This window comes from Calonectris borealis, chromosome 2, assembly GCF_964195595.1.
Source record: "Calonectris borealis chromosome 2, bCalBor7.hap1.2, whole genome shotgun sequence".
Lineage (NCBI taxonomy): Eukaryota > Metazoa > Chordata > Aves > Procellariiformes > Procellariidae > Calonectris > Calonectris borealis.
Genome location: NC_134313.1, coordinates 135252737 through 135279550, shown reverse-complemented (window position 1 = coordinate 135279550; position 26814 = coordinate 135252737). Strand labels below are relative to the sequence as shown.

Here is a 26814-nt window from a genome sequence, read left to right as displayed (position 1 = left end):
CTTTTAATTACTTGTTAATAGTTCTTGGCACTGACATTCAGAAATAGTTAACAAAATTACATTCCATACGCTTACCCTCTTAAAATTATGACAAACTCTTTTGGTGGCATTCCTTAACAATCAGGATGAAATGATTTTTGCTGCGAGGGCTTTGTAGTCCTATTCCTTTTGCTGCGCCAACATCGACATTCAACCAGCCACATGGCGAGTTATTTCAAAGGGCAAAACTTGGCAGAAATGCAAACAAAGTCCATAGTGTTTCTCTCCTTAAACCATCTCAAGTGCCAAAGATGGCACAAGAGATGGCACAAAGATGGACTACCTGCTCTGCTTTGCCATCCCATATGACCGCATGCTGATTCTCAGGGAAGACAAGGCTCCTGAGAAGACAGATAAATGCTGACTTTATTATCCATACAGCAATATCAAGTCTTGTTTAACCTACATTCCAAGGTGACACAAAATGTAGAACAAAAGACAAGAAACCACATCTCAGTGGAATTAACTTTTATTGAGGGGAAAAAAAAGGTTTACATGTAGTTGTAGGTTCTTCCATCCATACTTTCAAAACTCCAAAAAGGACTGGAAACAAAACTTGCTTAATCATTATTGCAACACCAAAAAGTTGGTGGGTTTTGTTGTGTTTTTTTTTTCTTTTTTCAAACAAACAGCAAATTATACAACTAATTGCTATGTTCAATAAATATTTTTCCTCCTGCACCAATTAAAGGGAAATATTCAACCAAGTACAATAAAAACCCCAGGATTTTTACAGTTTTAATTTCAAATGTTATCCACTGTGCAGCAATCCAGAAACTTTATTTAAAAAACACAGCCTTAATTTTGAGTGTACAAGGATCTATTTTCCCAGTCAGTCAAATACCAAATTTTGCTCTAGCTCAAATAGTCTACACTCAAAGCAACTACCTGACAAAAAAAAATCCTCTGGTTCATGACTATCTAAGCAAATTTGTCATTACAGAAAAGGCTCAAAGTCGTTACTTGTTTATCAAAGTAATAGGTAAACATTTTAACAGAAAGATTAATGAGTTACTTGGAAACGCAGGTTTATATTAAAGTATCTGAGTGTGTATATTACATATGACATGCAAGCTTTAAAAATATCAACGCTTTCTTCTGATTAGTCAGGAGTCCAATTGTTTTAAAAACAAAATAGGAATGACTTCCAAAATGCATCAGCACTTTGGGTTCTCTACTTCTTTTTGCTTAAGATGTTTTACTACACAAAAACTACAACAATTACAATATTTAAGAGTATTACAATAAGGAGGGATGGAGAACAGGAATACTTCAACTGAAAATATGTATATTCTAAATGAACCAAAGATTTGTAAAAGAGCTGGATGGAGGACAAGGAAGGTAGGATGAGAGAGAAAGCAGTAGGGAAGCCAAGATCTGAATTTTGTATTTAAAAATCATGTCCTCAACTGTAACTCTTCTGATCTTCAGTAGCGCCCTGGAAAAAAAATAAAAAGATGACACAATTACTATAAACTAACTGTACACACATCATCTCAGCTTTAATGTCCCCAGCTTTTTTGCTTTCACATTCAGAGTTTCCATTGATCGATTAATACAAGTAACAACAAGGCTTAAACCAACTAGATTCTATTTATTCACTTGTATTTACTTACTTGGACTATAGGAACGGGATCTTGATCGGGATCGGTATCGACTATAATAAGGCGATGGTGATCGTCTCCTTTAAAGGAAATTAGAAAAGAAACCCAACAACATCCATTATGAAAGAAGCCTTATTCACATCACTTCTACAGAACAGAACCATTTCCTTAGCACCGAAAGACTTGGCCTGCATGAATGATTTCAGCTTTATTTGGCTGTGGCTTACAGTTATTTAACAAATGCTTTTATATTTCTCTATTTGATGTGTTTAAAACTGTAAGATATTCCCAGACAAAGAATTTAATAACCTCTCACTAGCCTGGCAAACACATGAAGTGCTTTTCCAGATGCCTACAATTCTTGTTGAACAACATTCTCTGAAACTAGATAACTTTCAAAACAGTGAGATGGTTATGAAATGTCAAGCATTAAAAATCCCATCTACAAATAACCCCTTTTTAAACAGCACTGTGTATCAGCTGTCCCTGGTTCTATATACAGCATGGAAAAATGAGTTCCCTTTCTATCTGTCCACGAGAGTCGTAGGGCAGATGCTCTACCTCCTTCAGGTAGCAAAATTAACCCCTTGCCCAATTGTTTACTGTATAACCGAGTTACATAAACACTGAGGATTCCAACTACTTTAATCCCACAAAACCTAACGTAATGAGGCTCTAATACACAGCAGGCATGTATGCAGAATCTTGCTACAAACTGAGTAACATTTTTCGTCAGTTTTTCCAACAAATCCACTGTTCCTACAGAAATAAAATACCTGTATCTGTAGTCATATTCTTCATATCTGTCATATCCTCTGTCATACCCCCTATCATAATATGAGTCACGGCGACGACCTGCTCCACCACCACCACCTCCTCCACTGCTATTAGGGAAAAAGCAAAAAAATTACTTTAGATATCTACTCTTCATCTTGATTTAAATTATTTAAAAGCTTTTTTAAAGCATTCTTGTAAATCAGACACTTAAGACTATGCCATGAAACAATCTAACAATGAAACATTTAAAGAAAAACACCTTCAAAAACCCCAGAAAACCCACCAGGGATTTGAGCCTAATTCCCATCAAAATCGAAGGCAAATGGGCACCTTAGTATTTCAGTAAGCTAACGGTGCATTAACTGACCGTGCTGGGTATATATTTTTTTTTAAATAACTCCTTCAGTATTGTTTTATAAATAAAGTTACAATAAACTACAGTAGGATTTAATAGTATATGTGAACCACAGTAACACATTCTTTATATTAGTAACTTTGTGATAAAATACAATTGGCATAACTCTACAATTTCAAAAAAGTATCTGTAGCTCTATTTCTTCAACCAAACCCCAAACACTCAGTTTAAATCCATTTTAGTCCTTACTGTGTTGGCCTGCCCATGTAGATGCCTGGGGTGGGTGTATGTGCTCTCTTGGTGATTGAGTAATCCACTCGAATCCTCCTGCCGTCCAGCTCCATACCGTTTGCATGCTCCATTGCCTGCAGGAGAGACAAGGAACAGGGATGTGAAATGTGCAACCTACTGGTAACTGTGGAAGGCTATGTACAAAACACATTATTTTCCATCGGAAATACAAGCTCTGAACTTGTTTTATTTAGACTGGTTACTAGTGCCCCACTGTGGCGAGTGGCTCATCTCTGTCCCCTGGCCTGTGTGCCGGCAGTGTTACAGGACTGCACTGGGGTGCCGGAGTAACGTGACACGCAATCCCTCATTAAGAGAGCACGGTGCTAACCACTAACACAGTCACTTTCGCTAGACTTTGTCTTCTACCCATCAGAAAGGTAAACTGAAAGTCCAAACAGCTTTTTCTGAAAACTGCATCTTTCCTACTGCCGTCTCTGACCCAGAGGGGACGGGCGGATTCAAAAGCTGTGCAGAACAGTGGCTTCCTGTAGGGTGCATATGGCCGGATTACTGCTAGTCGGCTGCCATTTCATGCTCTCCCAGCCTCCTGCCATCTCCCTTACAAGGACCTACTCTAGCAGAGCTTAGTAAAATGGCGGGTTCAGCCTACATGGATACCTAATTACAACCTTCCTCCCCACTCACTCTCACAATAGCAGCTTGCTAAAGCGATACACATAAGGGTCCGCGCTTGAGAAGCCTGTGCCTTCAGACCCGCCCGCAGCCCGTGCACACACTCACTGGGTGTTCTAGCCCCTGCTTCTCTCGTCTTTGAGAATCAATACAATGGCCTTTCACAAACTCAAAATCATGAAAATAGTTTTTCGAAGGAGCACAGTGTACTTTTGAGAATTATATTCATGCAACAGTAACTTAAAAAACACCCCCCTCCCCCCCCCCCAAAAAAAAAACCCACAACCTCAAGAATTTAACAAACAGTTAATGCTGGACTTAAAAGCTATTAAAATTTGCAAAGCAAATTTTTTTTTTTTGATCCTTTCATCAGCTGCTCTAGGATCTCTGAAATACTAGTACACACTACTTAATTCGTGACACTAACCACAGCACTTAGTCCAATATACATTATTTTCATTTTTCATGTGTGGAGAAGAGACGCTGTTACAATCTTGAGTTAAAGAACACAACCACTTTGCTATTATTTAACTGTGAGGAATAATACACAACCTCAAAACATGAATGTGCCTCTAAGCAGAGTATTTTTTTTCTTCTTTTTTTAAATAATGAAACAAACGACTATTCAGAAATAGCTCTCTAAACAAGAACCTTATTGAATTAACATACAAGTTATAGAGGAGGAAACAAAAACCTGACACCCACATAATTTAACCATGACGTCCCCAAACTGGAAGTGACTGAATTATCACTAACCTATTTAACCACACTTAGTTTGTGTTTTAATAATGCTGTTTGTATCTATACTATATCGCCACCTAGTGAGTTATGTTCCCGTACAAAAATGTAACAACTACATTTAGCTAACTGTAAGGCAGAGCCAAAGAGCATTTCAAGCCTTTCAACATACACTGAAGTATGTTTTGTGAATAAAACATGATCCTTAGCTTTAGTTTCCTAGCCTTAAGACTTTTTTTTTTAAAGTTCTCTTCCACAAGGATGATGCAAATTAAAATAAATCTGTGCGTACATCCAAGGAATGTATGTGTGCACAAACCTAAAAATGAAGGTTGCAAATAGATGGCTGAAAAATTAACTTCATGATGAAAAGCATCTTTCTGGAAATGCAGCAATGTGCAAGTTATCTTGAAAGGTAAGGAATTTTCTGCTTCATGGCATTTTTATGTCCGATCAACAACTTGCAGAGTAATAAGCTCAGCTGACAAGAAGCCACCTCAAACCCAGAACATCTGGCACATGCGTCTTATTTAGTTAAAAGAACAATCTCCTCAAAGAGGAAGAGTTCTTTGACATAGGGAGCAGTACAGAGAACAGCAACATACCAGCAAGACAGATGAAAAGATAATTTTGAGGCTTGATTGTTTGTTTCAAAAGTACCAAGAAATGTGTTACATTTCAGTGGATAAAGATTAGTTCATAGTTGCCAGTCTGCATGAAACTCAGACACCCTGGTTGCAATGTCTAATGATCTACCCAATACTAAAACTTTAATTTTCTTAGCTTTCAACAGCTGTCAGCAATAACTGCCAACAAAAAAATTTAAAATAATAAAATCTTTAATAGATATACAGACATAACAAAGGCTTGTACAGTTCTGACTGCATCCCCCCAAATGCAGAAAAGCCAAAACCTACAATAAGCCATTATGAATCCAACAATAATTGATAGTATGTATCACTCACATTCAGTCATTAACAACTGGAAATTCCTTCCAAAGATGTTTTCAAATTCTCTGCATCGTTCTTAATGTGCACATCTCAAGTCTTTAAAACGAAGTACTTAAGTTGACATTATTAGCTAATGACTGCTGCAATATGGTCAAAAGCCCTATCTGAAAACCTGGTTTCAGACAAGTATTACAACAGTATTTATTTTGTACAAAGCCTGTAAAAACATATTAATGATTCTAATTACTGACATTTTTGTAGGTTTTTTTTTAAGTTAAAACAGTTTATAATCAAATTTTAGATTTTACAATTTTATTAGACTAGCATGTCATATTCAAAACAAATTCAGTTTGCTTTTCTTGCTGTTTTTGGTATGATGAATGCTGTGTTAAGAACATTTAAATGTCAAAGGGAAAAAAATTGCACATTCTCCTTAACAATGCAGAAGACATTCTCAAATACTGTTTAAAAGATAGAAGTGTATTTTCCACATCATCAAACGTAACATTTTGAAGAGAAAAATCAAATTATATTGGGCACACAATACCCTCTTAGGCGCCTTTAACTGTCAACCGTCCATTTTTATTTCAACCTGGATTTTCTTCCAAACACCTGAATGTCGTTAAAAGACTCGCATGTCTTTTGCAAGATGACAGTAAGCAAGCAAGTGAATAGGATTCCTATAAACATGTACTACTAGTTTTAGTTGCAAATTCTAAGGAAAAATTGACTTTGTAGGCCAGAATCCACATCTATATGTTTGCAGTCAGAAAACAGAGAATGAGGATTGGGAATGGCACAAGTAATAATTCAATCTTAGATTACAGTTTTAAATGTACAGCAGTCTATCCATAATAACAAGACTCCTTCAAATTATCATCTGTAATGTGTTAGCTTGACAAAATGAGCAGTTCCCAAATGTCAGGATCAGAGCCTCCAGTGGCTCAAAACAGTCAGAAATAAAGCATTAAATTTAACAGATTTCAATTTCATTTGATATTTATTACAGTATGTGGTGTTTTCAACATGTATTAGCATTTAAGTAGAGTAAAACAAGTTTGGAAACACCGGACTTCTAATTATGTGCACAAACTTACACAGGTGACTGGTATTAGTTAAGCAATCAAGAATTCACTGAAAGAAATTAAACCATCTTTCAGTCTGGATAATGCCACAAAGAGCAGCTTGGACAAGGAAACAATTTGGGAAATTTCTGCAACCTGCAGTGTGGTCAGTGGTGGAACAGTGTGGGGAGGGAGGGAGGGAGAGAACTGGACTTGGCAGAGCTGATGTCACAGTCACTTTACATTTCTACTATGGAGTTCAAAATACCATTTGTATTGTACAAAAGATCATCAAGCCTTCATTTCAACTGCATCTAACTGCTTTGAATTACTGCAATAATGTGACATCACTATGAAGTTAGTGACATACAGACTGAATACACTTGAATAGTCAAACGAGCAATGTATGTTGGGACTCATTTTGAAAATGTATTTTCATGATTTAAAAATAACTATATAAGATACTGTCTTTTTTTGTTTGCTGTGGTTTTTAGGGTTTCTTGTTTGTTTATTTTTTACCTGAAATCCTTCCCATATTGTATTTAATGCCGCCAATAAAAACATCATCTCCACTGTACCACAGTTACAGCATGGGATGAGCAGACCTAATAGATTAGCTTTTCTCCCCCCAGTATACTGATACCGCTACTTCAGGTCTAGATTTATCGAGGACATCTGAAAGGACATTCGGGGGCGGGGAATCAAAAAATCTGATGGGATGAAAAAAAGAAATTAAGAAACACAGGTTTTTACACTTACTGCAGTCTGCCAAGTTGAATTCAAGTGTCCATTTCACCTTTGAACAAGAGTCAATTTATATTCTCTAGTTTGAGGTTTTGTTTTTTAAAATATTATTAGAATATTGTCAACGATAATTTCTTAATATATAATTTTCTGAGCTTAAACATCTATTGATTAAACGTATTATCTTTAAAGCATTTTTTGAAGAGTTTCAGAGTCAAGAATACAGGATTTTAGAGAAACAGAATGAGTAACTGGATATGTTTCTGCAAGTATTAGCAATTTCATGGTATTTCAGAGTCTCCAGAAGTCTGTAACTTGTAATTCCAAACATTTGAGACCTTCTTGTGTTCTTTTGTGGTATATCAAGGGTCCCTTTTGACACCACAAACAATACTTAAAGCATTTCTTCAACAAGCTATGGGAGAAGTTTTGGTCAATAATGATGCTTCTAAGTTGGTCCATTTGCACCACAGATTAAATGACTTGCAAATTAAAATGATAAACCCTGTTATTATTCTGGTCTTTGGCAAATGAATTATGTTAATAGTTCAGTTTGTCTGCATAAAGTTTGTCTTGATTGCTAATGAACACTAGTTCAGAAAACGGTTCTGAAAGATGATAAAAAACTGTAAAGAGCATATAACTAGCATTAAAAAACACAAAATTCCGTATTGCCAACAGTTGCTGTAGCTAATACTTCTCAGATGAGTTCTTGCTACAGGCACATAGTACATTCACAGTAGCCTCAGTTTAAACAACTACTACTACTTCATATTCTGAGTTACCGAAAAGCTGGATAGTGGCTTATGAAATCCCTGGTAACTGTAGTAAGAATCATCTCCCTAGAACAGCCAGCACTTTTTAGTCATAATCCTCTCAATTTATTGTTAACCTTGAGATAACCAGCCCCCCCCTCAACTTTTTTTTTTCCTTTTCATCCTAGTACATAGAAGTTTGTTCCTCTAAACACAGGAAGAAAACCCTAATGTGATGGGCAGGTGAACATCCTCTACGATTTAGTGAAAATATTGCAAAACTGCAATATTACAACACTGGCTCAGTGCCAGTGTTGCCAATACTGAGAACTATAAAAGAAAGAATGCCAATCTTGAGAAAAAGGTCTTCAACAGATGCTTACAGATCTTGACCTTTGCATAATGTTGCACATGTGGTTCTGAAGACTTAGCAGAAGGGTGGCCAACATAAGACAAGACACTGCAACACACAAGGCAAAAAAAAGCAATACCAAGTATTACTTAGAAAAGTTTTTTTTTTTTTAAGAAAAACAACATAACTTCACAAAAAATGAAAACCACTACACCCATAAGAGACAATACCCTTTCTTCTAGAAAGAGGCAGATAATAACATAAGCTTTTCAAATAGGCTTTGAACAAGCACACTGAAAATAACATTAGGACAACAAAACTTCAACCATCAATCCTCAACATTTATTGTCTGCTATCACGCTTTGAACTAAAGACAGTGTCCACGGTCATCTTCAATATGGGTCAAAATATAACCATCTAGTCATGTGCTATCTTGCAAACACTAGACCATTGCAATAAAAGACATTTGATGGAAAAGGAATCTTCTGTCAGACCATAAAGTTTCATCTCAATCTTGGCAGTTTCAAAGAGAGCAGAAGAGGCTCCACAAGAAATCTCCTTTAGAATGGATACATGCATCCAACATTTCTCTCCCAGTGCTGTTAAGGTGGAATGACTGAAGCTACTGTGATGCTCTGACAGCTGCTCCACATAGTAGTTATCAAAAACTAAATCTCTGCTCCTCTTTATAACAAAGATGACCATGAACAGCTAATGACAAGGCTTCTGTGGTGTCATAATCAATCTGAAGTTCTGAAAGTCTAAACCAGTGAAAATAAACTTTACTACTGCCCCTTTGATATTTTTAGGGCACTGCGAAGTATCACCTTTAAGAAATGCTGTTTTACATTGTCTATGGACTTCCACAACATCGAGCTAGCTGACAATTCAAAATGCCTTTACCACCACATGGAACTAGAAACATTGCATTGCTTGGTTTCAGAATCTTGACAGATTGCAACATTTTAACCAGCTCAATATCGGATCCAATTTGTAAGAGTGGTAATCAGTGAGGACAAAGATCCTGAGGGATTTCAGGTGCCACAGAACCCACACAATAGTGACCTATCTTATACCAAGTTATGAAAGTTTAAACATAATTACTCACAATTCATTTGGTGTTGAATTTTAATATTAACAGCGTTTGAGAGCATGTCAGCTGAGAGGCTTCGCTGTGTTACCTCTCTTGGAAGGACAATAGTGAAGATGATGTGAAATCCTCATTTTTCTGTAAAGTCCTACACATATTTAATTCCTCTATGACTGCTTTAAAAGGGCTGGAATTTAATTCAAGATCTCATCTAGAGTTTTATAGTCTCTTTATTCGGACGCATAGGGTGTGGGGGTTTTGGTGCTTTTTTTTTGTTTGGTGCTTTCTTTTGTTTGGTGCTTTTTTTTGTTTTTAAGAGAAAAGGCATTTACTCAGAACAAAAGTAATTCAAGTGTCATTGCTTTTATGCATACTCAACTTTTCAGATTTGATCTATCTTCCACACAGAGAATTACTTCATGTCCTTCAGCTTTCTCCTACAGGGCCTGTTACAGAGTTTCATGCCTACGGCTATACCCCCTTTTTCTACACTAGCTGCCACTTATTGCCATCTTCAAATCTGTCCTCAAGGCCCATGAAATAAGTCAAATGACCAAGTTTTTCTCCTGTCCTTTTTGCCAAAGTATTTCAGTTATGCAAATTCCAAGTGTTGGGAGGTTTTGCACCCTTTCCCCTTCTTCACGCACTAGCCCATCGGGGAGAAAAAAATAGGTTTAGTTACATTCCCAATTATTTCAGTTCCTGCTTAGGGTGCTAATCTTTATTTCTGTATTTCTGACTGCAAGAAGATCCCATTTTTTTTCCTTTGCATTCCAGTTTTGTAGTATCTGCCAAAACAGCTTTATACTAAACAAATTACTTCATGCTATTTACACGGAACATTTTAAGAAATGCAGGGTGTCATGCATGACCATTGCCCATGGCAACTAGGGAAAAAACCCTACTTCTAAAGACATGTGAAGCTGTAAAATAGACAGGACTGGCACATGAACGTGACAAGAAATACTGTGCAAGTATTTTGGATGTTAAACGTTCTACAAAACAGTCACATTTTCAAAAACCCACTGAACTCAGAGTGCAAAGAAATACAAGGCTAAAAGTTAGAAGAGAGTAGGCCACTAAAGACGGATATACAACTATCCACCCCATCAACTCCTCTCTCAACCTGTCCAAGTAATAGTGGGAAAATGCAGAAAGGACACTAAGGGAAGTTTTTACTTACCCCTATATAACCTGCAACCACCACACATATATACATCTACAAACCCTACTCTTCCCATAAACTGATTCTCTGTTGGATCATACCAGAAATCAGTCAAAGATCAGAACTGAGTCTAGTTCAACCAAGTCATTCATAAAACATTTTTTTCATTAAAATATCATCAACTAGCATCAGAGTTTTTGTTTTTCAGCTCCTGATAATAGGTTCCACAGCTGTCACCCTCCCTCCCTTCAATGCCAAGTGAGAAGAATCATATCGAAGCATTATGAATATACTTACAAAATGTAAACAGAATCAAACAGGAAATCTAGAACATCTGCCCAAGACTATTAATCCATAAACAAGATGCTTGAAGTCAGTGACTCAGCTTGCCCAAAAGAAAGACAATCCCACAGTGAAGGCTTAAAGAAAAAAATTTTTTTTTTTGAAAAAGGATGTGTGTTTATTTTTAATAGAAATTTCATCTATAAATTTCAGTAAATGTAGTAACGCTCACAGTATCCTTACACAGGTAAAAAAAGTACTGCTTACTGTGGTGAACCATAATACAGGCTGCTGTTCGTATTCTTTGATTCTTTCCTTACAGATCAATTATACTAAAAAGAACTCAGTTCAGCTGTAAACAATTATCCATATAACTAGCAAAGTCACTGACCAAGGCATAAATCAAGACAAACCCCACACTATTTTTCAAATGCACAATGACATGCTTGTAGAGAAGAAAATGGAAAGTTAAGAGAATCTTCAGAATTTTGATAGATACAGAAAACTACTTTGAAAAGTTAACTTTCAAATACTTCAAAAATACTAGGAAGCTTCTACGTCTGTCTAAAAATTTACTTTCATCTTGAATTAACAGACTAAAATCAAAGCCCAATGCTCATCAGTGATTCAATACAGACAGCTCATGCTCAAAATTTGCCCAAGCACCTGAACACTGAACTAAAATGCTTCATCTGTTTAAAAGTGCGATATTGTTTGAATAAAATATTTTAAATTAATCTCACTGTGAGAACCTGCTAGTGAACACAAACTCAAAAATATGTGGGGTTTTTTTTTAAGAAACATTCATGAAGACAATGCACAAGGAGCACACCTGTTAAAAGCAGTAAAAAATGAATTTACCTCTTTAGAATCATCAATTCTCTCAAAATAAACGAAAGCAAATCCTCTTGATCGTCCAGTCCGTTGATCGTAAACCACATTGACACCAGTCAAAGGTCCGTAACGGGAAAAGACTTCACGCAAATCCCTCTCAGTAGTATACAAACTTAGACCAAACACTCCAAGACATGTATTAGGATCTGGATTAGCCTGGTAAGACAAATATTCAACTCCAATTAAGTTCACAAAAAACAACATTCTCAAAAACAACATTATACATTCTCAGATCAAAATTTCTCAATTATTAAAAATTTTTAATCTGAAGAAAACTAAACATCGTTTATTACAAAGCTTAATGCTTCAACAGTTATCATTCCAATTGTAAGATATTTTCAAAAAGCAACTACTGTCATGATTTTTATTTTAGAAAAAAGACAAAGATGAACTTTTCATGTTGGTGAAAAACTCAGTTGATAAAAATTAAGCCTTCTGATTACAGCAAAGCTATAGAATAACAGGAACCTATTAGTATTTTACACTCAAATCACCAAGCTGCAGACATGACATACAAGTCTGCGCTAAGAACAGGTCAGACAGCCTGAACTCCCACCTTCAGCCTTTCTGCACAGTCACCACTGGTACTAAAGAGTGCACGCTCCCTCTACTTGCACACACTAAATGCATTTGAGCTCCTAAGCACGGACAGTTGAACTGTAATTTAGCTTCTACCAAAACTTCCTCTGCCTCAACATTCCCTACCCAACTATACTGAAAGTCAATATTTACATTTGAAAGTTTATCTCTTTCCACTTGTAAACTGGATGAAAACCACCTGCTTCTTTTATCTAGATAGTAACAAGTGTTGAAGGCCAGTTCTGTGAAACTGTAATCCAAAAGTATGCACGCTTTTCTAGAGCGAGACTCTTGATTCTTTAACATGATGTGGGGTACAGATCTACTTAATACATTTCGCTTCAACTAAAGGAAGTCAAATATGAAACTGCACAACTGTGCAAGGTACAATTTCTCTATTAGGCTCAAAGTTTCCCTACATGTGAGAGAGTTCATGTAATGCCAATTCCACTGTAAGAATTATTTTGATCAAAATTTACATTTTTTTCAGTTAAGCTTCTGGCAACCTGTTATACTAGATGCAACAGGCATAGAGATCTTAATGTTTCTGCTAAAATAGTAACTGGAAGTTGACACAGTTGAAATTTGTATTTCAGTTTCAGATTTTCAAAGCCACTGATGCACAGTAATTTATGCCTCAGGGCTTGCCTTTCAGCCTGATTCAAAGAATGAACAGGTTTAGATCTTCTATCGTGTTCTTTTCAGAGCTTTTGTTCAGGAATCCATTGTGAAAATAAGATGCCCAAACTACTCATATATTTGAAGTTCCTTTCTTCCCATTTGTCAAAGTTCAAACTTTTGTTTTAAGACATGAATCTTCTACAATTCCTTATTATAGTTGAAGAGCACAACAAAAGCTGGCAGTTTGTCATTTAAAAGTTTTAATTATACAGGTTTAGGTTTCTTTTTACTCTATATTTCAGTCTATCTGATAATTCAGTGGCATTAACAGCTATATTCCTTTTATTACTGAAACTCTTGTGAGTCTAATGAAAACTCTCAGTCTTTTAAATCACTGTTTGGACAAGTCCCTCCACACAGCACATATCAGTATTGTCCTTTTTTTACAATCCCCTTACACTTAAACCCTATTACCTTTTCTGAGGCAAGAAAAGTACTGAGAATCAGTCTGCAGACCCTAAGCCACAAGTGACAGTTACATCACCATTGGAAGAATTAAACTGACTGTGGAGGACTAAAAGACAGCTTTTATATTAGGTTTTTGTACTGCCTCCCATCAACACAGTATGCAAGCTCTCTCTACAAGATCAGAAGTGGCAAAATTGCTACCAATCTTCCCAAGGTCTTTAGGACCTTGCTATGTAGGGGATTCAAATCTGGTTGATTTGAATTTCGTTTTGACACTACTAGAACCACTCATTAGAATTAATGTGAAATTCACTGTGAAAACAAGTTTCATGTTTCACAGAGTCATTTCCAAGGCTTCACAGAGCACAATATCCTAATATTTCCTAAGGTAGTAAAGTGGATTCATTCACCTTTCACCAGGAAATCTGCTAACCCTTTTGAAGTTCAGTTATTCCTGCCAATTTTTCAAGACACTAGATTCATGTTTACTACATCATGATTACACACTGGCAACAATCCACAAAAAGTGTAACTATGAACATTGCTTCACAATAGCTTAAGCCACTGAACATTAGCACTGCTGTAGACTTGCCCTTTTCCACACACTCTTGTCTTCTCCCTCACATTGGTATTATCTGGTCCTGGTGAGCTGCTTCACCAAGGTAAACCTGCAAAAAACTATACTCTTTTTGACAGTATTAGCAAAAAATTTGGAGAAACTAAACCAGATTAAAATTAAAAGGATCAGAAAAGTACCATGGCCCTCATCAAGGAAGAGGCAGACCTGTGTGTAACAGCACTCATTTAGATCAGCCTGAAGTGATGTGGAACCAGAAGCTAAGGCACTGAAACGGATTATAAAGGAGGTCACTGGGAGAAATCTCTCGGCATGACGTAAGATTAGTATCTTAGATCTTGGTTGGTGTTCCTATACTTCCTCCTGTCCATACAGAGATACTTCTCATTTACATTTTGAGAGGCTTACTAATCCTTTTCATAACTGTAAATTTTTCTAGTCTATTAAGATTTACACATTAGCTACTAACACATGGGTTTATTTCTTCAAGTTAAACCAAATTAATTAGTCAGAGGTATAAAATCACAAGCAACTGTCAACATAATATGCTGTATGTTATAAGCAAATAAACACTTGAGAATTGTCTTCTTTGGCTCCTCTAGTCAATCTTATCAATACTGTCAAGTTGCAAGCATGCACAGAAAAGGTCTCGTTTTTGTGAAGGGTACATATACTAGGAACGGTAACAAAAAGAAAATCAGAAGGGGTTCAACTTCTAGAGCAGACAGAGGCAGATGTCACCCTATCTGCACATACTGACTTGCAATGGTATGATTTTCAATGAACTTCTACAACTGCCCTGCCAGTTGCAGGCCCAAGAAATTCACAATTCCCCCAGCTGTAAGGACAGAGATTGCTTTCCCCCCCAGCAAATTCCCATATCCTTCAGTGACAAAGACAGCAGGTCACACTCAGCCTGCAGGTAACCTGGACTACACTGATGTAAGCAGCAATTGTTTGGTTGATACTCAGCCTTGATGAACATGACATACTCTGCTGCCAGTGTGCCTTCTCCTGTTGGACATTGGAGAATGACTACGGCTCCTTCGACGACGGTATTCTGGTGTGTATGATCTGCTTCGAGAACGTCTCCTATGGGAATGAGAATGGGAATGGGATCTGGAACGAGTGTAACGTCTGTGCGAATGTCTTCTGGACCTGGATCTTCAACAAAGAGAAAGCTTTTAGTTAGGTCATATGCACATAATCTATTGAACTGTAAGCTTTACATTTCCTAGAGAAAAATCTTTCTCTACAACTAAAATATTTAAGTTTCTTCTACTTTGCACATGTAAAGATTGTGCGAATCTCTAACAACCTGCTCAGTAGCATCATTTTTAACTTTGTGAGAGTGCTTCTGGCAACAGTTTTCGGGAAGTTCCAAGTTTAAACTTTTATCAGCTTGGCTGCACATGTAACTAACACTTGCACAACGATACAGAAACCAGATATGTCACACTGTAAAGTACTGTCTTGGCTGAAAAATCGAAAGATTCTACTGTATCTACAAATGAAGTTCACATAGGCTTGAAAATTATTCAAGACCAAAAAAAAAACCCTGCTTAACTCCTCAAGCATTTCTTTGCAGACATCTAGCCAATGATAAGCTCAGTTTTAAACAGGCATCATTCCATCAAAGTTGCATGATTTCATACAGGCATTATATCCTAACAACAGGTAGTTACTTATCTGGCTAAACCTTGCAAGAAGAGAAGCTATAGCATGAGGCTGAATTTTGGGAATTCAGAGCACAGTAACTCTTTTTCAGCTGCCCTGGTATAAAGTGTATAAATAGGGAAGATGGATTAGTGATCTCTCCCAAGAACTGAGGAGGAACAGTAGCATAATACTATGCAATTCCTCTTCCCTCTCCAGAGCTACAAACGCTGTTTTCTGGTTTCTCTCTCCATTGATGAAAGAAGGATTTGGTAGCTCTCCCCATTTTCATCAGTATGATGATACAAGGGAAGAGAGAAGATAGGTAGTATAAGCCAGGTAATATTTATGACATATTTAGAGGAAAAAAGACAGACATTCCTCCTCTGTTCTGAGCAAGCTCTCAGAACTGAGAGCTATAAACTTTGCCTCTGCACACACACGCTTGGCGTAGAAGAGGACAGAGAATGATATGTACAGCATCGAAAAATGAATTTAAATCTTAAAGCTCCTACAAATCAAGAAGCTATCCACATCCAATTTAAGCTGTAGTTCTTAGATTTTGTTTTTAAAGCCTAGATTTTGTTTTTAAAGCCTCCAATGAAGGAATGTCAAGAACTTCCCCAACTAGCGTCTTCCAACATTTCCAACAGCTACAGAGCTTACTCCTTTTATCTAACCCAGACTACCTTTGCTGCAGTTCTCACTTGACTTTTCTTTTTTTCCTAAAGGAGAGGTCCACACTAGAGTTCCCCCCCAAAAGATTTTGGGGGAAAGAGGCAGGAGCTTTTACAGAATTGAGATGCAATCCCTTCTCTCTCTTCTGGAAGAGATAAACCTACAAATTTTAGTTGTGATTTCTACATTACTTCTTCTATTTATATTACTTTCTCTATTCACACCCATCCTTTATTATTTATGGAATCTTTCCCCAACTTTGTCCACCTATATAACCACTAACATGCAAATTAACATAGCCCTGTTAATACACCCCAGAAGGTTTATAATTTTTACAACAAGGGGAAATCTCATCAATGTACCAAAAGAAGAGGCATAAGCAATAACACTGAATGAACATGAATAACTTCCTGGACATACCTTGATTTTGATCTTGACCTAGAGTGCGATTCAGAATGTTTGGAAGCCCTCGATGGACTGCGAGATCCTGACCTGCTCTCCGATTTTACACGAGCAGGACTCCCAGCTGGAGATTTTGACTGGGAGCGAGACTCCTAACAAAAAAGACAGTATTAAAAATGGTATTGGTTGTATAAATGCCTAACTCCTAACATTTAAAAGTACAGTAATTCTATTATATTGATTGCTCCTGAAAAACAAATGGTTAGGCAATACCCTCCAAAACAAATTTCATTTTGCTAACCCACTGTTAATATTGTATGCTTTCCTCAAATAGATCCCTGCTTGAACCAGATCACCAATTCTCTATTAACTAAGTAATCATGCAAATTCATCTACAACTTGATCATACAGACACTGGAACATAAACCATACATTTACTTAACCTAGGACCCATTCATTCTTCCAGATTCTTTTAATTCTACTTCACTCTTGCTTTCTACTTTTCTTCATTCTTCATTGAGTTTTTCATTTTTCATACTTCGTGTATTCTTCCCCAATTCAAACAATTCATTATAGCCTTAAAAAAATATTCAAGTGCTTCTATCTGACCAATCTTCTGTTCAATTTTTTCCCCCATTCAATTTTAATTTTCTGATCTTTAATACTTTTCATTAGCCTTCTTTTATCTTGATTTATCTTCCACATTCTTGGAAAAAACTCTTCAATTTCTTCACGAACATTAACCTTAATGGAAAAAGAACATTTAGTATATTTAAGCACGTGGGGATTATAAAACTCTGCTGGAGTTCAGATGTTATCTACCAAATTGAAAAGCCAGCAGGTAAAGTGCAAGAAACTATTTTATAAAACAACTTTTTTTTTTTTAAAAATATCTTTAAAACTGTATAAGTGTCTATGTTCTAACAATAAGCTTACTGAGTTCTCAGTGTTTTACTGTATTTTCAAAGCTACCCTCCTCCCCTTTCAGTTTTTTTGTAAGATACATAGATACACTAAAAACTAATTAGCACAAATATATTAAAGGATTGATATCAATAACTGTGATTTCCCCCCTAAAATAATAACTATGTACTTCTCAGTATCAAATATCCCAAATTCTACTCCTACACATTATTACTAAGACACTCTCAGTTCAACAGAATGGCCAAAGATTTCCAGTCAAAACCTATCTATGCACATACTTACTCGCATAATACATGCACATAGATATATGCAACATAAATTATTTTTCTTCCTACTTTTTGTTCCTCATTGTTATCCTGTTTTCCTTGCATACAGCTTAATCCATATAAAACAAGATGTATAATAGTACAGTTCAAAGCAATCCAACAAAAGTAAAGACAGGAGGGTTTTTTTCTTGCATGGTAATGCACACAAGAGAAAAACTAGGAAAACAAGCAAACAAAGAGCAGGTTAGGATTTCCTCACATTTTATAGCGTACAGCATTTCTAGAGAGCTCAACTATAAAAAACCCCTACAGAATAGTATGCTATATATATCTGTAACTTCACAAAAAATGTGCAAAAATCTTAATGAAAAAAATGCATAGCAAATTCCCCTGCCATAAGCGTTACATTTCATGTTTATTTGCATCATTTCTCCTCCCGCCTGTCCTCACAATGTTTCTCTCAATTTATTTCTTACTCTGCCTATGTCCAGATTTGCATTTTCTTTTGCAGTTAAATTCTTCAGTACTTTGGGCTGAAGTTCTTTTCAAAGGATGCTGTCCTCACATTTCAAGACAATAAATCCACCAGAAATGGAACCCGGGAGACTCTGTACTAACAAGTATTACAGCTACAGTACCTTTCCCCTTTATCTCAATAAAAAGGACAAGGGACACCTGGAAAACGTCACCTATTGGGATGATAGGCCTGCCAAACTTATCAATGAAGGCCAAATTCAAAGCTTGGCTGTGACACAAGGACCATATAATCAGGTCTGCATTACAGGTTACCCTTAAGGTGGCTATTTGTTGATCTAGCTACACGACTTTCACCAAAATAAAAGGATGCATGTGCACTTAAATATTACCAAATTTTATTTAGTGTTTTTATTTTTACATTTGAAATCCACTGTTCACTATAAAAAAAATACATTTCCTTTTAGAACCACTAACATGCTTTTTAATCACCTTGCCTCTATGTTTGTACTCTTCATTGTTTGATAGCCTCCTTAATTGTTCCCCTTACACTTCATCCCCTGCAACAATTACCAATTTCTCTGGGAATTATTTCCACTTCCCTCCCTAGTAAAAGTGATCAGCAATACAGAAAAACATTTAATGTGACATCATTCAAATTTAGAAAACATCCTTCAATAAAAAGACAACGAATTCACCCTCCTCAGTCACTCCTTCATGGGGATACTGTGTTGTCCATACTTTTTACATTTGAAAGATCAACTCTTGAACAACAAGAACTTTGTAAACTTGAACAAAACAAACCCCCAAAACCAGATCCTGCACAATCTGTAAGTGTTGGGAGGTGCCAAAAATACCAAGGACCCAACCACTCCCATACAATGTAAAAGTTAGCTTAGTGTCCTTATCTATTCAACTGAAGCATCTTATGACACCACCCGTACAGTTTCTAATAGCATCAGTTACGACAAAGAATCTGTATTGGGTTGCCAAAAGCAAATGTTACATCATTTCACGTAGGTCAAGTCCTTTTGGAACAATCTGTTTAAACCCTTTAAGGGCTGCACTCACAAACATACAACTTTAAAATTGGAGTGACAGAGGTGACAGCGTAAGGTCTTACACATTTCAAACTTCCTCAAACAAAGTAACTGTAGATGTAAACTGCAGCTAAAGAGAGATTACCTGTTAGCAGTTGCATACTGTGTCTGTCATTGGCAGGCAATTACATCTCATCTTCTGATGCAACATAGATCACCTAGTTATATCTCCTACAGTGCTTCAAAAGGAGAGACTAAGGGAATCACAATAATCTGCAAGAGTTTACGGACTTAAGGATGACGCTGAAAAAGTACCTAATAAGATTTATATCAGCAAAACTAAAGGCAGGGATTAAGAGATTCAGAGCTTCAAGGAGTCACAAAGGCAGATTTTAAAGAATTTTCCTCCTCTACTTCCTACTATAAGGAAATAATTAGCAAGCTATATCTTAGTCTATATCACAGACCAACCCAATTGTTCTGCATGAACAATTTATATCCATTCTGCAATATGAACGAGAAAATTAAATAGTTGACCTTCTTTCTTAATATGTCATCTTTAACAAGAGAAAATAGACACCTCCATTATCCAAAGCATTAAAATCTCTCAATTCTGTACTAGTCTTTAAGCAATCTATACATTCTGACTTGGCTCCACCTTTATCACAGAAATTAATTTAAATACTGCTTAAGACAGACTAAAATTTCTCTCTGGATCCTCAACATTTTCTTATCTTTCTGTTCTAAAGATCCTCAGTCATTCAAGGGCCACAGATAAGACTGCATTTCTCAAACTCAGTTTCTCATCCCACAACTATTTTACAAAACAGTATGTATTTTAATGCCTTTGGCTTTATTATGCAACTGTCCAGTCACTACTTTCACCCTTACAAACTTACAGGCAGATACTCACTGTGACCATGTCAAATTATCTAGTTTTGCTGTCATAACAGCCTGTAGGAAGAGACAGTCCGCTAACTTCCTAATATTCTTCAGCTCAGACTTCCCTTTCAAAACAAATGCTACATCTGTCAATAACATTTTTCCCAGGGCAAAACTAAAAAAAAAAAAAAACAAAAACAAAACAAAAAAAAAAATCCCAAATAAAAACCACACCAGAAAAAAACCCACCTAAAATAGTAATTTAAAAAATCTCAGTTGGAACAGCATGCTTCCTCAGAATGTGGTGGCTTCTTCAAGGACATACCAGGAAATGAGATTAATGATTCACCAAGTAGAACTTGGAGCCAAAGAAATAATTGTAGGTAAACACAAAACCTAAAGACTGCAGCTTCAGTTACTGATTCTCTGAATAATAAAATGCACAGCTAGACGCATTTCAAGGGAGCACTGAAGAGTATTTTTCATCCTTTCTACCTTGTCTCTTCCCAGAAAGAGCAACGCAAAACAAAGTGGTATGGAAAGGTATCTTCCCCACCCCCCCCATTACCTCATGATCACATAAACCCAGTCATTGAACAACTATCAACAACTTCAGATGGTCCAGCTGAACAAGATGTCAGTCATGTCAATGCGTTTCATCCATACTGGTACAACTGTCTAAAACCATATAATTGATGCAAGTTATATCTACCATTTATCTTCCTTGCACCCTTCAAAAGAAATGCTACTTTCCAATATAATTACTGTTTTAAAAGCATTCAAGACACTTCTATGCAAAGTAGAATTGCAAAAGTCTTTAAGAAGTATTCTTTCAGTCTTCCACCTATCATGACAGGGTAAGATAAAGAACATGGGGGGGGGGAGGGGGGGGGGGGGAAGACAAAAAAAAAGACAGATTGTTCTTTCTTTTACACCACTCTTCTGTCCCAAACTTCTGTTGTGCCTTACCTCACCTCACACCTTACCATTTCAGAGTATGACAGAAAAGGCTATCAAAATTTAAAGTGAGACACTAAATAAAAAGAACTGAATAAGCTTAAATTAGGCTTTCTATAGCAAAGAATGGGAGTGAAATGGGAAAGAAAAAAAAAAAATCATTAAATCACACACAAATGTCAGTTGAAATTCATTTGACTTTGTTAAGAAGAAATACAGATGGGGTGAAAAAAGGACAGGACAACAAGTAGTCTAGCAATACTATTAAGCCAGCAAAATGATAGTTCAGACTTTACAAAAATCCTGCTAAAAACTCCTGCCCAAACTAAAAAAATAGATGAAGTCCAACTTTATAAGGGGACAGAAAAATATAAGCAGTCAAAAAAGAAAGAGAAATATAGCAGCAGCCTACATTCACTGGATAAAACTGTCAATTTAGGGACATCTCATTTATGAGAAAGGACAAGACTACATTTTAACCACTGTTTTGACAGGAGTCTACCAACTTTCCCTGAAACTCACAGAAGTTAAATAATTTTTGCTTCATACTATGTTCTGTCACTTTATAATAAAAACTGTTCCCTTAATTAGCTGTTCTTCTATAAATATTTCAATAGTATATGTAACAGGCTTCTGCATAAAAAACAACTTCTAAGTTGTGCTATCTTGAAGACATGTATATTTTAAAAGTTACCAACATCAGCAAGCTTTATGCATTTATCAACAATACTGCTCTGATTAAAAGTGGGGGGGAAAAAAAAAAGAAAAGAAAAAAAGGGAAGAGGAAGTTTCAGCAATAAACTTTTTGAAATTACAAGTTAATCTTCTCATTGAGGCTTGAAAATACGCCTCTTCAGGGAGGGTTCTGTAGTCACTCTTTTATCACATATGGAAGATAGGAAGCGGAATTTGTTTTCAAAAAGAGCAGTCTTCCCAGCTGACACAGTCCAGAACAGCGTCTAGAATTTATTAAGCTTGATTAAGAAAAAAATTGACTTCCAGAAAAAGTCTGCTTTCCCACACTGGTCATTAGAAACCACAGGGTGATCACAGCAATCTCAAAGTGAATGCAGAACTCCTGAGCATAAGCAGACCGTCGAGCCTGTATTTCAAGAGGTATGGAAAGCAACGGGCCTTCCTTTCCACAGAGGTGGTGAACTGCCACTACAGGAGAGGTTGAATACAATAGCTAAACAGACTTCCCCTCCAATTTTTTTTTTTTTATTTTTTTGCCAAAGAAATGATCTCAAAGTTGATCAGATTTAGGTAACTAACATTAGAACACATATGAAATTAAGTATTTTGCATATAAGCTTCATGAAGCAAATACAAGACACATTCACAGTTAAGCTAATCCAAAAGCTGCTTGCATACATATGAACTACGCATACTTCCTTCAACAAGATGGCTCGCATGCAAAATCATGTATTTCTTCAAGTGCTTTATTAGATTGAGATCACTGTGAGATTCTGCACAGAGCAGGAAGAGGCATCTCATTAGAATGAAGGAAGACAACCAATGTGAAGTTCTAAAATGGAGTTCTATCTTTGATCTGATAAAAATTTTTACCTATTTAGACAAATAGCACAGATATTGGTAGAAAACTACTAAACTTTTAGGATTACAGAAATCAAACATTATCAGAAGCTCAAAAAAATAATTGATCAAAGTTTCAAGTGGAGCTTCTGAAGTGCAGGTTTGTTCGGACTCCAACTTGTTCTCTGCTCTGGGAAACATTTTAATAAAGTTGCATCACAGAATGCACACAAAATGAACAATGTGTTATTAAAAATAATGACAAATATGAAAGGAAATAAGAACTGTCTGTCATCTGAAAGCAATAAAAGATAAAAAAGCCTCATTCGTCTAACCTGCTCACAAAGAACATTCAATGATGATAAAATCCTATGACTTTTCCAAAAGTCAAGTCACTGGATAAGAAGCACGACTTAAAATCTTTTTTTCTTCTTAATGTCCATAAACTCAGCTCTAGCACATCCACTATATTTCTAATTCTTCTGTCAATTTCTTTCCATTAAATCACCATGCTTGCTTGAGGGGGGGGATTTCTTCTGTTCAACCAGCCACATTCTTAATACAGAACTTGCTTAAGTTGAAACAAAATGACACAAAAACAGAGCAGATGTTAATTAGTCTGAGCATATTTGATTAACATTTGCTTTAAAAAAAAGGTCAAAAAAGAAATGAGTGAGCTCAATAATAATAATAATAAAAAAACCCTCTATAATGCCTACAATGATTTGATTTTACCCAACACTTTAGAAATGCAAGTTTTTAAGTAGTGCAAATTATGCAATCTCATGGGAAAGTTATTTCCATGATTATTCTAAATTTCCTGTTCAGATTAATTAACATTATAATTTCAGAATCATAAATTATAGGCAAAGCATATACATGGACAGTATCTTAATGCTGCTTAAAATAAGCTTTTTTTTAAAAAAGTAAAATTCCTGATCATATTGTGGGAAAATTAAAAAATTTAACTGAATTATCATTATTTACATATGAACATTTTTTCTTCACAAAGTAGGCAGGCAAAACAGGAAAACACTTTCTAATTAACCTCTCTTTAAGACAAAACTTTATACATATTAATAAGCACCTTCATCTTGGTATCAGACTTCATCACAACTTGCAAGAACTTTCACTGAAGTGCTTCTGGGACAATATGCATCTACACAGATAGAATATAAAAGGACTTAAACTCCCTTACTCCTTTGGCATTTAGGTTTTTAAAAGCACATCATATTATTTAGTATTTAAACTGAAGGGGGGGAGAACTGAAAGGGTACTCAGAATTCTTATTTGTGGCAACTTCCAGGAAAGCAGGTTCTTTACAAACTTTTTTCCAGTTTCTGCAGTTCTTTCTCCCATTGGAAACTTGTGCCATACTCTCTCAGTTCCACCTGCCTGCATATAACAAACTGAAGCACCGGGACATTCAGTGCGTAATAGAGTTCTATCCAATTGGGAATAGCAGACTAAACACTAAAGCCCCGAAGTTACACATGCTTAATTTTATGCCTGTGAGCACTCTCACCGAATATGAAATATAGTATGTTACAGCCTGAAATATAATTTCTTATTTCAAGTATTTTAGTAGCATCATCATCAACAAAAAAAGTATTACTGAAGAAAAAAAGAACTGCTTACAAATGTCCTTCATTAGCGGAACAAAAACCCCAAACTATAAATACCTGCCATTATGTACCTGCCATTATGTTCAGTTATAAAAAAATACCAGTAGACAAAACACTGCCACATGCCAAATTGATTGAGAAATCCCAGTGTTAGGGAGAGAAAAGAATAGGAGTTTTCCAAATGAAGACTCAACACGGTCAGCAGCTCCTTCCAACAGGTAAATTTTCCACCACAAAAAAAAAGAACAAGTTAACTAAGAAGTAGCAGCCACAGAATCTGCTACGTAGGACTTTTCAGACTTCACATACTCTCAAAACATTATTTTACTTCTACATTTGGCAGAAGGAGGAGTGCAGAAATACTGAAACCACACAGCTGTATCAGCTTTGTAACACGAACAACAGATCCGTCAAGGAACCTAATACAAATGTTCTGTGAATGAACCTAACATAAATATTTCCTAACAATAAACCACAGTGGGAATACAGACAAGAAAATAACTTTTAAAAATATAAATCTTACTGTAAAATGGGAGATTGAAGTAAAAATTTTAAAAAATAAACAACAAAGCGTATTTGTTGCTCAACTTTCTCAGACTAGTTAGTTTTCCCTGCAGAGATTAGTTTATTTAGCTGAAAAGAGCTTAGCTATATAGCCATCTTTGTCCAAGCAATCAACACAAGAACAGGTTTTGTTTACCTCACCTGAGGAACCAGCAGCAGTCACTGCACAGTCAGGTACAGCACTCTCAGCCTAGGGAATGTGGTTTTTTTTTTTTTACTAACACTACAAAAGGGTAACAATATTCGTGTAAATATAATTATTGGAATATGACACTGCTGTTCCAAAGTTTCATTGCTTGTTTCCCCAGGTAGTAATCCTATGTAACTGCAAAGCTGCTGTCACTGGTTCATCAGAGAAAGTCACCAAAAGGATGCTCAGGTGTTCCTCTAAAGCATCTCTTAAAAAGTGAACAAAAAAAAAATCTCTGCAAAATTAAAAAGAGTAAATAGTGATGGAACAAGGACAAAGCACACATTTCATTGCTCTTTCAAGCAGCTTCTAATTCCTGCTTGCCCTGATCATCACTACGGAAAAAAAAAAACAATGAAAATGGAGGGGTCCAGTCATACGTGTACATGAAAAACCGCAGCAATCAGAAGGAAGAGGGAAGAAGCAGGCCTAACAAGGTTACAAAACCACAGCAGCTTTTTGAGAGAAAGTCTTCAGCTGCGTGATCAATGAGTTTCAACGGTTTAACAACGAAGGCCATACCTCCCCGATGGCTTCAGGAAGCCTGGCCCGAAGAAGATCCTGTTTGCGGGCCAGCAGTCACGAGAGGCAGCGCACCTCTCACAAAAGGACCCAGTCCCTCCTCTTTTACGCGCGCGGAGGCCTCGGCTACACTGCGCGGGACCGCGCTCTCGCAGCCACGACCGGGAGACCGGTACTGCCCGCAGGCAGAGGGGGGACGGGGAAGGGCAACGACCCCGAAGCCTAGACCCAGCAGACAACAGAGGGCCGGGACAACAGGACGGCTCGGGATCACGGGAAGGAAAGAAAATAAAGAGAGACGCGGGGAGAAACACCGGGCTACAGCAGCGCTCTAAGCCCTGTTCTTAAAAGAAAAACCTGCGCTAGCAGGGTGGAGGCGAGCCCGCAGCACCAGAGGTCAGGGCCCGCACCCCGACGGAGGGGGATGGGGACAGAGAGACGTGATGGGGGAAGGAAGCATGTGAGGGTTAAGACAGCGGAGCTCAGCTCCGCGCTGGGCCAGTTCTTCAGAGCCGGGTCGGCAACAAAAAGGAGGGAGATAGGGAGGGGAGAGGAGAGGAGAGGGACGTGAATCGCCCACGGCCCAGTCACGACTCGGGCGCCTGAAGAAGCCATTTTAGAGACAAGCTGCGTTCCCCCACCCCTACCGGGCCAGAGGAAGAAGAACGCCCCCACCCCCCTTCCCCGGGTCAGGTCACCCCCTCTCAGCACGGCCCGGGTAGGGACGGCCACTCACCCTCCCCTCGAAGTTGTTCTCCTCCACGTCGCTCATGTCGGCAGAGTCCTGGCCACGGGGCTGGGCGAACGGGGACGCTAGTCCCGAGCAGCAACTGCACCTACGACCACTACTGCTATTATTGTTGCTATTATTATTATCGCTACCGGTATCGCTGCCACCTCCCTCCCGCCAAAGCCTCCCAAACCGTCTCCCGCAGCAGCGCAAAATGGCGCCTCCGCTCCGTCTGCGCCCGACACCGCGCGGGGGGCGGGGCCCGGCTCGGCCCGCCTGTCACAAAGGAGGCGCCGCCGGCGGGACAACGAGCGCGGCTGCGACAAGCTTCACGGGGGCTCGCCGCGCATGCGCAGCCCCCTCCCTCTGGAGGGAGGGGGGCGCCCC

At 37.4% G+C, this 26814-nt stretch overlaps 1 protein-coding gene across 12 annotated transcripts; it reads right to left on the bottom strand.

Annotated features, from left to right (window-relative positions):
- Positions 1-492: 492 nt before the first annotated feature.
- TRA2A (transformer 2 alpha homolog) lies at positions 493-26814 on the bottom strand. 12 transcript variants are annotated; one of them, XM_075143579.1, is made up of 11 exons: positions 26434-26674; positions 23884-23955; positions 23132-23367; positions 17150-17461; positions 16736-16869; positions 14974-15145; positions 11704-11892; positions 3025-3140; positions 2420-2527; positions 1656-1723; positions 493-1477 (listed from the first exon to the last, which is right to left on the bottom strand). In XM_075143579.1, the coding sequence occupies exons 6-11, from the start codon at positions 15004-15006 to the stop codon at positions 1467-1469; spliced, it is 525 nt and encodes a 174-aa protein (XP_074999680.1). In that variant the 5' UTR covers positions 15007-15145; positions 16736-16869; positions 17150-17461; positions 23132-23367; positions 23884-23955; positions 26434-26674; the 3' UTR covers positions 493-1466. The 12 variants fall into 12 exon arrangements, with proteins under 12 accessions (XP_074999680.1, XP_074999679.1, XP_074999686.1 ...); XM_075143578.1 differs by lacking the exon at positions 23884-23955 and having other exon boundaries at positions 26434-26777; XM_075143585.1 differs by lacking the exons at positions 23132-23367; positions 23884-23955 and adding an exon at positions 16327-16460 and having other exon boundaries at positions 26434-26681.